The sequence below is a fragment of the Papio anubis genome, chromosome 10 (genome assembly GCF_008728515.1).
Source record: "Papio anubis isolate 15944 chromosome 10, Panubis1.0, whole genome shotgun sequence".
NCBI classification, from domain to species: domain Eukaryota; kingdom Metazoa; phylum Chordata; class Mammalia; order Primates; family Cercopithecidae; genus Papio; species Papio anubis.
The window spans coordinates 123,310,305-123,327,061 of NC_044985.1; the positions used below are offsets into that span (position 1 = coordinate 123,310,305).

General features: G+C 46.0%; 1 protein-coding gene across 4 annotated transcripts in view; it reads right to left on the reverse strand.

Moving 5' to 3' along the window:
• Nucleotides 1-5,471, reverse strand: part of HDAC4 (histone deacetylase 4) — a 298,215-nt gene extending 292,744 nt beyond the window's left edge. For all 4 annotated transcript variants that reach the window (XM_031651658.1, XM_031651660.1, XM_031651650.1 and 1 more), the window contains exon 1: nt 5,396-5,471. In XM_031651658.1, the coding sequence (XP_031507518.1) occupies nt 5,396-5,417 (22 nt within the window). In that variant the 5' untranslated portion in view covers nt 5,418-5,471. The remainder of the gene's footprint in view (nt 1-5,395) is intronic.
• Between the last annotated feature and the right edge of the window lie 11,286 nt (nt 5,472-16,757).

Here is a 16,757-nt window from a genome sequence, read left to right on the forward strand (position 1 = left end):
AGAGCAGAGAATGGGCTGGGCGGAGGGGCAGCCCTGCCCTCGCCAGCGCGGCCGGTCTTCAGCCTCCAACCCACTGAGACAGAGAATGGAGAGGTCGTGGGTGGCAACGAGGCGCATACAACCCAACTCACAGGGGCAGGACAGGCCCAGGCAGGCCGGTGATCAAACTGAACTGCAGCGGCTGAAATTCCCACAGAAAAGGCCAAACCCAGCACCCTGCGGTTTCCAGAGCTGAGCCTCAAAGAACACAGCCTGAAAAGGTTAGAGACAAGTGGATGGAGAAATATTTGTTAGCCAAAAGAAACCAAGGGTAGAAATACCTCATGAAACACTATAAGCTCTTGGTCAAAGAAACATTAAACAAAGAGAAATATATTGTATTTTGATAAGAGAGCTGATCTACCAAAAGAACAGTCATTAATTTTTAAGCATTGAAGAAAACATTGAACTATATAAAGCAAAAAATGGTTATTAATGTAAAAAGAATATTACAAAACTATAATCACAGTAGAAAAACACACTTTTCCAAGAAATCGGACAGAAAAAAATAAGTAAAGCTATACTGATTTAAATAACGAGTTAATATATAAATAAAATAACATATAAAGCATACATATCCTCCCACATATAAATAAAATATATATAAATGAGAGAACTTTTTTTTTTGAGACGGAGTCTCGCTCTGTCTCCAGGCTGGAGTACAGTGGTGCCATCTTGGCTCGCTGCAACCTCTGCCTCCCGGGTTCAAGCAATTCTCCTGCCTCAGCCTCCTGGGTAGCTGGGACTACAGGCACGCCCAGCTAATTTTTGTATTTTTAGTAGAGACGGGGTTTCACCATGTTAGCCAGGATGGTCTCGATCTCTTGACCTCGTGATCCGCCCACCTTGACCTCCCAGAGTGCTGGGATTACAGGTGTGGGCCACCGCGCCCAGCCAAGAACTTTAAATACAATATTGATATATACATATAGCTGTTTTTAGGCTAAAACAAAATCATAAGAGCATACTTTCTCTTCAAATGCCTGCAGAGCATGTACAAATTATGATTATGTGTACACCAAGTCATACAAAAATATGCACCCCCATTAAAACAATCAAGTGAACTCAAACAATAATTTTCCCCTCGCACACTGACAAAAATGAAAGAGACTGAACCTGCCCAGTGCTGGTACAGCACAAATGAAAAATATGCATCCTCTTACACTGGAATTAGGAAGATCAGCTGGAACAAGGCTTCTGGAACAATCCGACAGTAAACCTAATGCTGTTTTTAAGTGCATGGGCCCGCTGACCCAGCTTCCACTTCCTGGAACTTGTCTAGTAGGGATACTTAGAAGTTTACAAAATATATGTATAATAATTGTTTGATGCCAATTTGGGATTGGTATAAACACTGCTACAACCACATAAATATCCATTCGCAAGGGATCAAAAAGAGCAAGTTATATTTACACACAGACTGATACCAAAAGATGCTTATAACACATTAAAATGGACAGAATGTAAAACACAGGGCCCTGCATATAGAATTATACTCTATGAAAATGCTCACACACACAACACTATGTTTAGACACAGAAAAAAGATACGCTCTCACCCAACAGCCGCCCAGTGCAGGAGGGAGGGAGCCAGCTCCACTCGATGTCTGTTTAGATCCTTTGATCCACAGCGCTTAATTTTGTCTTGGAATCATCATAAACCATTTCTTTACATCAGTCAATACATAAACAATTTAACTCAATAAAACTTCCATGTCTAAAAAAACCTGGAATCCTGCCCTCTGGAATTTTCAGACAAAGCCGATTCCACCCAGGGAAAGATGTGTGTAAGCGCTCCAGGCAATCTCAAAGAGAGTGACCCAGACCCTGAGCCTCTGCTCTAAGGAGCTGGACCCACAGCCAAGGCTAACAGAGCCTCAGGTGCCTGTCCAAGCATCTGTTCAGTGGCCACCGTCTTCTCTCTCAGGTGGGCAAGACAGAAGTCGATGGCTAAGTGCCCTTGAAGTCCACGGTGTGCTGGAAGTGGCAGGAGGCTGGGCAGCACGGGAGTGGCTGTGTAGGAGCCCCACACTCAGGCAGGTTGGTGGTGGGCCCAAGGTTTGGTCTGGCATGCGGCTGGTGACTCCTGAGGGCGGACGGTGTGAGTTGTTAATGGATGGCCCATGACGTAGCCGGAGGCTTTCGAGGACGAACAGTGTGAAGTCGTAAATGGATGGCCCGCCCGTGACATGCCGGTGACACCGAGGACAGACAGTGTGAAGTCGTAAAGGGATGGCCCATGACATGCCGGAGGCTCGGGCCGGACAGTGGTGTGAAAGTTGTAAAGGGATGGCCCATGACATGCTTCAGTGGCCTTCCGAGGATGCACAGTGTGAAGTTGTAAAGGGATGGGCCATGACATGCTTCGGTGGCTTCTCGAGGATGCACAGTGTGAAGTTGTAAAGGGATGGGCCATGACATCGCCAGGTGGCTTTCAGGATGGACAGTGTGAAGTCGTTAATGGATGGCCCATGACCTGCGCTTCTGAAGCTCAGAGCAGGACAGGCTTGCCTCCCAATCCCGTGGGTCCCCACCTGCCAGCTCTGTGACCTCAGGTAAGTTACTTCTTCCCTCCAGGCCTGAGATGATCTGGGGCTGTACTAAATGCATATAAATTATATGTAAAATGCTGGTGCAGCCTCTCACAGAGGCACTCAAACACCAGGAGCAACCACATGGCCACCACCTGAATGGGAACATGAGCTTCTTCCCACAGGCAACCCAGGCAGCGGTCCGGAGGGAGGCATCCCACCCCTCACACAACCCCTCATAAAACAACAAAGACACTGAGAAGAAACCAGCTCTCCACATCACAACCCTAACCTTTAAGCATCACCCTGCGTCAAAAGCACTTCTCTCGGCAGCGTGAAACCACCAATGCGCCACTCAAGTCAGCCACCTGAGCCGGGGCGCAGACTGTCCAGATCCTCCCAGGTTTTATCCATTCTTCTTACACCAAGAGGAAGATCAAACCATCCATTCTGCACCGTGTGCTGCATCAAAAACCAACAGTGACCACTATCCAAGAAAAACAAAAAGTCTCAAATTCAGAAAGAAAGCTGCAGCCACAAGAAAGTCTACTTTGGGAAAAGAAAGCCCGCTGTGTGCCTTGAAGAAAAGGACCAGGCCTTACCTGGATGGCTTTGGGAGACTCATTGCTGGCAAAGATCCACTCCTTTAAGTGATTGAAATGAAACCAAAATTTCCACGGAAACGATAGCTCCAGCGAGCTCCGAACTCCCACCAACACATACAAGTACCGGGACGGTCAGGGCTGGGTCACAGACGTTCAAGCACAGAGCCTTGCGGCAAAGGTCCTCATAAGGCCAGGTAACCCACAGGGAGAGCAGAAATCGCTGGCTTCTGCAGATGAACCTGCAAGGTGAGGAGAAAAGAGAGACTGGAGTTACAACATGGAAGTTCCGATCTGGAAAACAACATCCAACTAGGGAAATGATGACTTCCTTTTTTTTTTTTTTTGAGACAGAGTCTTGCTCTGTCACCAAGCCCGGCTGGGAGCAGTGGCGATCTGGGCTCACTGCAACCTCCACCACCCCCACAACCCTGGGTTCAAGCAGTTCTCCTGCCCTGGCCTCCCGAGTAGCTGCGATCACAGGTGCATGCCACCAGGCATAGCTAATTTTTGTATTTTTAGTAGAAACGGGGTTTCGCCATGTTGGCCGGGCTGGTCTCGAACTCCTGACCTCAAGTGATCCACCCACCTCGGCCTCCCAAAGTGCTGGGATTACAGGCGTGAGCCACCATGCCCCACCAGCTTCCTTCTTTATCCTTGTTCTGACCCAGGACTGATAGAACAGTTCATGGAATCATTTCTACAAATACGAGCAGTTGGGATTTTGTTAGTAAATCACAGACATGTAAAAATGTGTCTGGAGAGCCGGGTTTCTCAGCCTCAGCACCACTGGGATTTTGGTTTGCGTATTTAGTTGTTGGGGTTTAGGGCTGCCATACACATTATAAAACATTTAGCAGGATCCTGGGCCTCCACACACCAGATGCCAGTAGCATCTTCCAAGCCATGACAACCAAAAAATGTCTCCAGGGAGTGCCAAAGGTCCTCTTGGGGACAATAGCATCCCCTGGTTCAAAATCTCTGATCTAGAGACAGTTTCATACTCATTCCAGTTTCCCCAACATTAGGCTTTTGAGAGGAAGCAGAGTATCTTCCAACTAATACAAATTTATTCTAAGTTATATTAGCTTATGAAATAAATATGAAATAAAATGTTTTAAAAGAAAAATCACTTTCAGCACATTCCCACCACAGAATGTCATTACTGCACGTTTGCATCAGCCTCGATCCACAGACATTCATATTCACAATGTCTGTGTAATCACAGAATTTAATTCTAAAGTCCGCATTCCTCATGTAACATGATAACCTAAAATAGTTCCCTCATGTTTCTGTCTTCGTAATGACGGTTTTCTTTTTCATTTTCTGCTTATAAAAACAATACATGCTCATCACAGGCAAGTATTTAAAAAGTCATCCATGATGCCATCACACAGAGACAAGCTATTTCGGTAGCGTTCTGACCACGGCTTTCCACGCTGCCGTTAGAGATTTTCTTTGCCTTTTGCCCATACGAACCTAGTGTGAAGTTGTAAAGGGATGGGCCATGACATGCTTCGGTGGCTTTCCGAGGATGGACAGTGTGAAGTCGTTAATGGATGGCCCATGACACGCTTCTGAAGCTCAGAGCAGGACAGGCTTGCCTCCCAATCCCGTGGGTCCCCCACCTGCCAGCTCTGTGACCTCAGGTAAGTTACTTCTTCCCTCCAGGCCTGAGATGATCTGGGGCTGTACTAAATGCATATAGAATTATATGTAAAATGCTGAGCGCAGCCTCTCACAGAGGCACTCAAACACCAGGAGCAACCATGGCCACCACCTGAATGGGAACATGAGCTTCTTCCCAGGCAGCCCGGACGCGCGCTCGGAGGAGCACTCCCACCCCTCACACAACCCCTCATAAAACAACAAAGACACTGAGCAAGAAACCAGCTCTCCACATCACAACCTAACCTTTAAACATCACCCTCGTCAAAAAGCACTTCTCTCCTGGCAGCGACGAAACCTGTGCGCCACTCAAGTCAGCCTGCAAACCGGGGCCGCAGACTTGACTGCAGATCCTCCCAGGTTTTATCATTCTTCTTACACCAAGAGGAAGAACAAACCATCCATTCTGCACCGTGTGCTGTCAAAAACCAACAGTGACCACTATCAAGAAAAACAAAAGTCTCGAATTCAGAAAGAAAGCTGCAGCCACAAGAAAGTCTACTTTGGGAAAAGAAAGCCCCGCTGTGTGCCCAGAGAAGAAAGGACCAGGCCTTACCTGGATGGCTTTGGGAGCTCATTGCTGGCAACGTCCACTCCTTTAAGTGATTCGAAATGGCTCTGTAATTCCCACGGAAACGGCGAGGCTCCAGCGAGTCTAACTCCCCACCAACACACACATACAAGTACTGACAGTCAGGGCTGGCTGGCTAGACGTTTCTTGCTGGCTACAGAGCCTTGCCTGCGGGCGGTCTCAAGTGAGCTGTGTAACCTATACAGGGAGCAGAGGCGCCTCGGCTGGTTTTCTGCATTTCTTTGAACCTGCAAGGTGACGAAAGTGACTGGAGTTACAACATGGAAGTTCCTGGATCTTGGAAAAAAAATAACATCCAACTAGGGAAATGATTACTTCCTTTTTTGAGACAGAGTCTTGCTCTGTCACCCAGGCGGCAGGGCAGTGGCACGATCTGGGCTCACTGCAACCTCCCACTCACCCCACAACCCTGGGTTCAAGCAGTTCTCCTGGCTCCGCCCCTCCCGAAAGTAGCTAAGGGACACAGGTGCATGCCACCAGGCATAGCTAATTTTTGCATTTTTAGTAGAACGGGTTCTCATGGGCGTTGGCCAGGCTGGTCTCTCGAACTCCTGACCTCCTGGCGATCCACTCCACCTCGGCCTCCCAAAGTGCTGGGATTACAGGCGGGAGCCACCATGCCCCCACCAGCTTCCTTCTTATCCTGTTCTGACCCAGGACTGATAGAACAGTCTATATGGAATCATTTCTACAAATACGAAAGAAGTTGGGATTTTGTTGCATGTAAAAATGTCTCTGAGAGCCGGGTTTCTCAGCCTCAGCACCACTGGGATTTTGGTTTCATGATTTAGTTGCCTAGGGCTGCCATACACATTGCAAAACATTTAGCAGGATCCTGGCCTACACACCAGATGCCAGTAGCATCTTCCTGCCATGACAACCAAAATGTCTCCCAGGAGTGCCATAAAAGTCCCCTTGGGTGGGACAATAGCATCCCCTGGTTCAAAATCTCTGATCTAGAGACAGTTTCCTTACTCATTCCAGAAGTTTCCCCAACATTAGCCTTTTGAGAGGAAGCAGAGTATCTTCCAACTAATACAAATTTATTCGTAAGTTATATTATTTATGAAAATTATGAAATAAAATGTTTTAAAAGAAAAAACTTTCAGCACATTCCTACCACAGAATGTCATTACTGCACGCTTGTATCAGTTTCATCCACAGACATTCATATTCATAAATGTCTGTAATCACAGAATTTAATTCCCAAGTCCAGATTCCTCACGAACATGATAACCTAAATAGTTCCTATGTTTCTGTCTTCGTAATGACCGCTTTTCTTTTCTATCTTTCTGTTTAAAAACAACATACGCTCATCACAGGCAAGTATTTAAAAGTCATCCATGATGCCATCACACACGAGACAGTTTCTCCTCGTAGCTGCCTCCTGACACGCTTCCTTGTCATGACTTTCTTTGCCTCTGCCTATAATAACCTCTAGTGATAATGGTTGTCTGCTTTCGCTCCTCTCTTAAATGATATTAAAGCCAGGCATTAGCAATACGTAACTGGTAATGGTTATATTTATATTGAAGTAAATTTTAAAGAAAGAACATTACCAGCAATACAGAAGACCACTTCATAGTGATAGCGGGGTTGGTTCGCCAAGTGGACACACAGTCTTAAACATTCATGCACCTGCTAGCAGAGCTTCATACTTGACGCAAGCAGTGTGCACAGGTATTCACTCACACCTCGATATTTCCATATGCGTTTACATTTCAACAATCATGAGTCTATACTGAGACCTCAGATCCCAACATCACAAGGTATAAAAATAAAATCATAATAAAATATAAAATAATAAAAGCCTAAGAAGAAATGGACAAATCTACAATTATAACTAGGAATTTTCACACCCTGCCCTTAGTAACTGTTAGAACAAGTAGACAGAAAGTAAGTAAGAATAGAGAAGACTCGACCACTACCGCCCAACTTGACCAAAATGACATTCATGGAACACTCCACAAACAACAGCTGAATACACGTTATTCACATTCTTTTTGGAAAACATGCACAGAACATTTACCAAGATAGAACATCTTCTGGGCCATAAAACCAGTCTCAAATTTAAAAGGACACAAGTCAAGTCATACAAAGTATGTTCTCTGACAAAACTGAAATTAAATTAGAAATCAGTAACAAAGATACCTGAAAATCCTAAGTATTTGCAAACTAACACATCATGGGTCAAAGAAAAAATTTAAAAGAAATTAGAAAGCATTTTGAAATTAATAAAAATGAAAATACAACATATAAAAATCTGCAGTGCTGAGGAGGACATGTAAGCACCAAATGCCTGTGTTAGAAAAGAAGGCTTCGATTCAATGACCTTAGATTTCACTTTAAAAAATTAGAAAAAGAACAAATTAAACTCAAAATAAGAAGAAGAAAAAAATAACAGAAGAAATCAATGTAACAGAAAAGAGAAAAATCAATGAAACTAAAAGCTGATTCTTTGAGACTATAAAATTGATAAACCTCTAGCCGAGCTGATAAAGAGAAAAGACAAAGATTAACAACATCAAGAATGAGAGAGGGGGCCAGGTGTGGTGGCTCACACTTGTAATCGTAGCATTTTGGGAGGCCAAGGTGGGTGGCTTGCTTGAGCTCAGGAGTTCAAGACCAGCCTGGGCAACATTGTGAAACCCTGTCTCTACAAAAAATAAAAAAAATAAGCCAGGTGTGGTGGCGCATGCCTGCAGTTCCAGCTACTCAGGAGGCTGAGGTGGGAGGATCGCTTGAACCCAGGAGGTCAAGGTTGCAGTGAGCCAAGATCATGCCACTGTACCCAGCCTGGGTGACAGAGCAAGACTCTGTCCCAAAAAAAAAAAAAAAAGAACAAGAGTGGGAATTGACTATAGATTGCACAAATATTAAAAGGGCAATGTGGAATATTATGAAAAACTATATGCCAATAAATTTGACAACTTAGATGAAATAAACAAACGCCTTGAAAAACCCAAGCTACCAAAGCTCATTCGAGAAAGAGACACGACATCAACACACGTCTTCGTGGGCCGGGATCCATCAGGGCGGCCGGCCTGTGACACTCACTGTCATGATGTTTGCCTGGTGGTGACATCCAAATCGCCTCCTTTTTTCTGCACTTATTACTTAGAATTCCAATGCAAGGATGAGCTTTCACTGCTCCATCTTTCCAGTGACTCAGTAATCTACTTCCATTCGTATGGACTCACAGACAGTTACGTTATCCTGTGTTATTAGTCCAATACTGTCCCCATTTGTGTTGCTGCTAAAGCGCCAGCCATTGGGAACCCCTGCAAACCAGCTCATATGTTTTTCTGGCAAGCCTCCACTCCAGTCTTTTTTTTTTTGGAGCATTTGCTTACTTTCTGATTTTACAAGATGTCCCTGTCACAGCCCTGGAATCAATGGCTTCTCCAGGGAACCCTGGTTCCTTGTTTGGGAGGACTGTGTTCAGACCCAATCTAGTGCTAGATGTGCTCACTGCTGCTGGGCGACAGAGCGTGCAGGGCCCTCTTAGCAGGCCGTGTGCGTAGGTACTCACTCACACCTCAGTATTTCCGTACGAGTTTACGCTTGAACAATCACGAGTCTATACTGAGACCTCAGACGCCAGCATTACAAGGTGGATTTTAGTCTTCCCCTTTCCTTGTTTTTATTAACTATCTTTCTAACAGTGGGAAACCTGGTTCCTATTAGCTACAGTGTCTTTTCTCATTTGTTCAATTCTGGTCCACACATAAAGTCGTTTCAGAATTGCTAACCTGTGCACATGAGAAACACATTCACGAGACCACCATTTATAGACGATTCTCGTTGTTCTCAGCCATACCGTATCCAGGTAAGGCACTGGTTTCCAGAGTCATCAGGTGAGTGCATTTGCAAGAGAGTTAAATTCCTTGGTTAGTATATGTATTTCATTTTGGGTCCCCACATACTGGTTGGTTTTACTCATTTGTTTATTTTTTGGATATGTAAAAAGTACAAATATTTCAAGTAAAAAAAAGTGTTCATATTGATATCTGCAATTTAAGATTTCACAGGTTTTAACATGAATTTCCCTTTAAAAACAAAAAAAAAGCTTTTATATTATGAAAACTTCAAACATACACGAAGTAAAGAGAACTGTGTTACAGCCCACAGCCCCTAGCTTCGACGCCGGCCAACACCTTGGCATTCACGCTCCATCGGTGCCTCCTTCCACCTACACTGACATGGCCAAAAGTTAACCGCACCATTTTGAAAATGGGTATACCCATGCAACCCTATTACTAGGTGAGTTTTTCCTTACGTTTAAATGCACAGCCAAGCTAATGAGAAATACGTTTGACGGCATCATGTGTCCAGAATCCGGCTGTGTCATAAACAAGAGGGCTTCTCGGAATCGTGTGTCCTCTGCACTGAGGGAAGCAGAAGCCACTGCAGGCTTCTGAGCAGGACAGAGGATCTGGGGCTGGGCTGAGATGACAGAAGCAGCTTGGGCGGGGACCCCTTCCCAGAGCTGGCAGGCGGGGGCTCTAGCCACTGGGGAGTGCTTGGAGAACATTCCCCACCACTCGGTCACATACTCAGCCTCCAGGTCTCCTTTTCAGCCAGAAATGGTCGTTCCCTGGTGCCTCTGGTGAAGGCTCACTGAGAGCCGGGTCACCAGGGCCCACCCACAGCCTCCTGGGAGGAAGCCAGTGGGAGCTGCGATTTAGAGTGGAAGCCAAAGACTGGGGGACTCTGCAGACCAGTACATCTGACACGAGGAGGCTAAGAAGCCAGCTCCAGAACCTGCTGGGCAGAACATCAATGCCCACGGTCTGTGAACCCTTCCTTCTGGGAACCGGTGAGAACACAGAGCGCTTGAGCCAAAGGAAGTGAGGATTCAGGTTTCACAGAGCAGGCATTAATGCTGCACCGAAGGGACACCTGCACCTGTTAGGAGTTCACGATTGCAAGCAATAGAAATGGACTTTGGATAATCTAGGCAAACAGAGGACGCTCCTGGGAGGGAACCGGGTAGCTGGCAAAACAGGTGGAAGGACCCAGAGGCAGGAATTGACGGATAATCCCTTCAGAACACTGTCCAACCACACTTGATGGCCTGCGCTGAGCCACAGCCCTTGACTGGGGAGGCCAGGACACCCTGACAGATAGCGCCACCAAGATGAGTCCAATGGGAACAAGGGTCACTCCTCGAAGGAAAGCTAACGTGTCGTTACCAGAGGGGGAAATAGGACCAGGCAGACAGATGCCAGACAGTCGCAAGGGGACCTGGAGACCCCGGCTCCCGTGTTATAGCTGGGGAGACTGAGTCAGCAGCCATGATGCTCAGTTGGGCTAAAAAAGTAGCCACAGACAGGACCATCAGGGTCTGCCCAGGTGCCCCGCCTTCCTGCAGCAGCATTCCAAGCTGCTCTGGCTCTGGCTGGGTCTGTTGTGACCCATGTGCTGGCTTATCTGATGAGCACCTGCCCCGTGCATGGCTGCAAGTTCTGCTAAGAGCAAACGACGACATGCGTCTCTTTGCACCCCCGGACCCTGGCTTGGAAAAGAGTACTAGACAGGGAGCAGGGGCACCCGAGCTCCACCTGGCCCCTCGGGACAGGGCACTGGACAGGGCGGGATGCCCGAAGCCCACCTGGCCCCCGGGACAGGGCAAGGCACTGGACAGGGAACGGGGACGCCCGAGCCCCACCCGGGCCTCTCGGGACAGGGCACTGGACAGGGAGCGGGGGCGCCCGAGCTCCACCTGGCCCCTCGGGAAAGAGCACCAGACAGGGAGCGGGGGCACCTAAGCTCCACCTGGCCCCGGCACTACCCCAGAGGGCTCTCGCACCCTGGACCAGTTCCTTGTCACCCCTGAGCCCGATTCTCTTCTCCCCACCTAAGTACTGGGTTGGAGCTATCAGCATCCCTGGTGTGCTGTGGGAAAAGGCTCTGAGGCCATGCTGTCTGGAAATGGAAGTTCTCCAGATGGCTGAGAGGCTACAGGGGAGCACAGGGAAGGCCCCTCTCTCTCCACCTCCACACCCACATGTCCCACCTCCCAGAAGCTGCTCCTGACCGCCCCGCCCCAGACGCTCACTCCTGTCACCCTACTTTCTTGCCCTTCCAAGTTCTTTCCTTTTTCTGATATTTCATTCTACGTTGACATTAAGTAGTTGTTTATGTTCTCATTATCTGTCAGCCCCTCTGCCTGTCCCTGGCTGGAATGTGACCTCCTGCTGAATCCCTGACACAAGGCACACAGTAGGCACACAGTAGGCACACAACGAAACTGTGAACTGGATGAACGTTTTTAAGGTCTTCCTGGATTCCCCTCAGAAACTACCTCACAGCAGGGCTGAAGTTGAAAGCAAATTGCAAAAGATACCGTTTTCTGCCTTCTAGGGGCTAGAGTTAAGTTTTAAGGATCTGATATCAAGGATTCCAGGAATTCACAAGTTTGTGGTACTTTAAGCCTCAGGACTCCCAAGCCTCTGAGAGCCTGCAGAGGGCTGCCATGAGAAAACCAGAGGCACATACAATGCAGGGAACTGCTGTTGGCCCTCAGAATATCTGGGTTAAAAGAAAAACTTCACATACATCTTCACGAAGATCACGGGCAGAGAGGAGAAAAATTAAGGAGTTAAGAACAAACAATTCTACAGCTGAAAACTAAATGAAACCCCTCATAAAGAAAGCAGTGCTATCTCGAGCCCACCAGGAAAGCAGAGTCTTTTCCATTGGATCTGGGAGAGAATCCGTCAGTCAGCCGTCCGCCTGGCTTAGTCATATCTCTCCGCTGTCTGCCCATTCCGTCACTTTCCCCTTAGGTGGTGTGTCTTTGAACAACCCAATGCAACACTCACAACATAAAAACGTACTACAAATTAAATGGTTTAATAAGACTGAAGCATGATCTAGTTCTTTTTATCTTGATGTATGTGTCTAATGATAACTTCACTAACCAGATTAGACAACTACGATGATCACTTTTCTAAGAAAACACATGGAAAGCACATGCTACTAAGATCTCAAGAATCCATTTGTTTCTGAAGGATGTTTGAAATGTATATCTGCACATGCCTAACTAAAATACATTCTAATAAATAATAGACGAATGTAGACATACTACAACTTTCAAACACAATGGCTTTTATGACTGTATTTTCCCCTAACTTACCAGATGCACTAAAAGTCCACATTGAGCCTCAGAGCCTGTGATATTAATTTACAAGCACCTTTAGCAAGACGGGCATGGTCACTCTGCCAAGTGAGCAGTTTCTGACACTGGGCATCTATTTATATAAAGACATCTCTTTATTTTCATTTCTGCTCCACACAGAATAAATGAAAGCAAATGGATCACCAACGCTTAAGTGTGGGTGTATTTCCTTCACCAAACACTTGGAGTCTAAGGTTACCTATGGTTCCTCCCTCCTGCAGCTTGGAAATTTTGAAATTTTAGTTGACTTACTTTCATGGAATAAGCCATAAACCTTCCAAAGAGCAAAAGTCTTAGAAGCTATAAATCCATCAGAGAACATTCTAAAAAATCTTACCAAGCTACCACAAAGAAACATGACAGCGCGGGGAGGGCCAGTCTGGTCCCTTACCACAGACCCTCCCCGCCCCATTTCACGGGAAGTGACTGTGGTTCAAAGTGTTCACCATGGCCTCAGCCTGCCATGCTGGTGAAGGAACGGCAAGCACTAGAGAATCAAAAGGAGAACCCAGAGGCACACAAAAGAGAGCAGCCTGCAGAACCCAGTCCAGAACAGCAAATACAGACCATCTCCTGGGCAACAGAGAGCCTTCCCCAAAAGGGAGTGAGGCCAGGATACCCACTCTCATCACTTCCGCTCAACACCCTGGCAGAGATCCTAGCCGGGGCAGTAAGGCAAGAAAAGAAACGAAAGCAAAAAGATTAGAAAAGAAAATGTCACTCTTCACAGATGATACAGTGTATACACAGAAAACTCAAAACCATCTACCAATAACTACTAAAATAACCAAGTGAATTTTACAGGATTGCTGAGTAAAAGGTTAATGATGTACCAAAATTAAAAGCTATTGTATTTCTATATAGCGGCAATAAGCAAATACAAAATAAGCTTTGAAAACAAGATAACATGTATAATAGCATACAACATTGGCAAATATCCAGGACTAAATCTATCAAGAGACATGTAAGAATTTTACATAGAAAACTACAAAACGTAAGTGAAATCAGAGATCTCGATACATGGAGGAATATACCACGTGCATCGACTGGAAAACCCAGTGAGATTCAGATGTCAATGTTTTGCAAAGTAATCGGCAGTCAATGCAATCGCAATCAAAATCCCAGCAGAATTTTTTTGAAAACTGACAATTTTACATTTTAAATGGAAGCACAAAGAACCTGAAATAGCAATCTGGAAGAGAAACAAGCTTGGGGGACACACACTACCAAATATCAAGACTTCTTCTAAACCTGTGTAATTAAAGTAAACCAAGGAGAATATGCCAGGATGAGACCAACACAGAGTCATCTGATTATAGTGAAGATTCCATCCCAAATCCATAGGGAAAACAGGGTCTTTTCAACATGCAGTGCTTGTGTCAACTGCTCTTTTATGCTAAATGAACCGCAGCCCATACAGCCCGCCATGCTGGAAATTAGTGTGAGCTGGATCGCGGACCTAAATGTTAAAGGTAAGCAATGAGGCCCAGTCTGAAAGACAACAACAAAAAATATCTTCAGGTGGGCAAAGATAGACAGATGTTAAAAAGGTACTGACCATAAAGGAAAGAAAATGATAAATTGTGCTGCACTCAAATTAAGAACATTGGTTTATCAAAAGATGCAGAAGACAGAAAAGGCAAGCCACAAAACAGAAGAGACCCTGCCACACATACACCCAGCAAGGGACGGATATTCACAATGTATAAATAATTCCTACAAATCACAAGGGGAAAAAAGGCAGAAAACCTGAATGAAAAATAAGCGAAACACATCAACAGGTACTTTACAAGACAGGATTCCAAGTGGTCAATCAACACATACAAGGTCCTCCGCCATCTGTGACCGCAGGGAAATGCAGCAAAGCCACCATGGAACACTCCATACCCTCCAAAATGACTAAACTCTGTAAACGAAAAGATACTATGTGTTGGTAGGGGTGTGGCTGGCCGGCACTTGCACACGGGGCCACACAACAGTGAATGGCACATACCCTGTGGGAAACCCCTCAGTGGCAGGTACTACAGCCAAACATACAAGTGCCATGCCCCAGCAACGCCACCCCTAGCATCTACCCAACAGAAAGACAGCTACAAAGACACGGCAGCATTATCTGTTATAGTCAAAAACTAGAAACCTCCCAAACAGGCCAAGAGCTGCATGAATAAATACGCTGTGATATCATCATACCACAGAACACCATACAGCAGTAAAAATAAACAAACCACACCTATATGCAGTAATACAGATAAATCACACACACATCATGTTGAGAAAAAGCAGACACACAGCAGCACCTACTGTGCGGCTCCATGTGCATAAAATGTGAAAACAGGCAACACTAATCCGCGGTGGGAGATGTCCAGACAGGTTCCCCTGGGCGGGGTGGGGGATGGCCACTGAAGGAAGAACAAGGGAGCGGTGGGGGGCTGGAACGCCTGCTCCTTGGTCCGTGGAAGAGGAGCCAGAGCCTTCACTTGTGGAAAGTCAGCACCCGCATACTCCTCCTGGCTTGTGTACTTTTCTCATGTATTTTATAATTTTATAATTCATGTATTTTATAATTCGATAAAAAACTGGTGCAGACCAATGACTCAAAGCCATCTTGCACCAAGAAAGATCCAAATAGTAACACCCATCTGACTGGTCCATTCAACTTGCACGATCTTACCTGGACTTTCTGGACAGTGAGGAAGTATTTTATAGTTCTTGCCACCATTTTCTTACAATCAGCACATGTAGCAGAAATAGTCGCCATACTACTCCTCTTAAAAGAAACCTCACAGAAACAGAAAAGCATTATTTCAGGATCCACGAGGGTGCAAACACAGAGTGCAGATTTTAAATGGAGAAAAAAACAGGGAATTCCCAAAGGGGTACTAAGTCAGCTTTATCAGACAAAATATAAATGAAATCATTTTAATTTGTGTAATTAAATGATTAATTTAATTTGAATTTAGTGTAAGTAAAACTGGAATAAATTTTAAGCTTTAGAAAGCAAACTGTTGCTATATGACATTTCTGACTCCTGTCTGTACAGTGAGTTTAATAAGCACTGTTTTTCCTGAGTGAAATGTGGAGTGCAAGGTCTGGCTATTGGGTTTTATAAGAGTGTCATTTTATGATACACGGCCACATGGCACAAGACTTCAGCTATTTTTCCCCCATAATTTGTTGGGACAGATTTATACTTTAGTTTCATAATGGACTCTACACTTGAAAGTAATAAAATTCCACTTCGCCGTGTTGTAACAGGAAATAGGAAGCATTTCACACAATCCACAGGCTTATGCTGAACAAGGCCAAAACAGGCTCTGCTGAGCTGAGGCCACCATTCCATCTGAGGCTCTGACTCCCTCCACCCAACCTGGAACATTCAGAAAATCGGAGGCCAAGAGGAAAAAGAGGAGGAGCCACGGGAGCCAGCAAGGCTAGGTCTTCAGAGCCATGCGCATGGCACCGGGGGACACATACAGACACGCACGCACAGGCCAGGGTCGTCAGGGTCATGCGTGTGGCACCGGGGGACACACACGGACAGGCACGCACAGGCCAGGGTCGTCAGGGTCATGCGCGTGGCACCAGGGGACACACACGGACACGCACGCACAGGCCAGGGTCGTCAGGGTCATGTATGTGGCACCGGGGGACACACACGGACAGGCACGCACAGGCCAGGGTCGTCAGGGTCATGCGCATGGCACCAGGGGACACACACGGACACTCATGCATAAAGCAGGGTCATCAGGGTCATGCGCGTGGCACTGGCAGACACAGACACACAGATGAACACACAAGAACAATTGTCCATTAGCAGCAACAGAGCATCAACTTTCTCCACAGAGGAAAACAGACGTCAGCACTGAACTTTCTCCATGGAGGAAAAGAGATGTCAGCACTGAGGTCCTTTTGCAGATGCCCAGGTGTGTTTATTGCCAGCCTGCATAAGCGTAAGAGCGGATAAAGATCCACATTCTGGCCTACGATCTCCAGCATGTACAAACTTATTGGCAAAATAAACTCTGGAGATGAAGAGTCCAAATGGAGAAGGCATCCAGCTAAAACAAGACTTGTTTCCGTTCGCTGTGAAATAAAAGAATTTCAGAGAAAAAGATTCAGGCAGACACACAGGAGGCCCAGGGA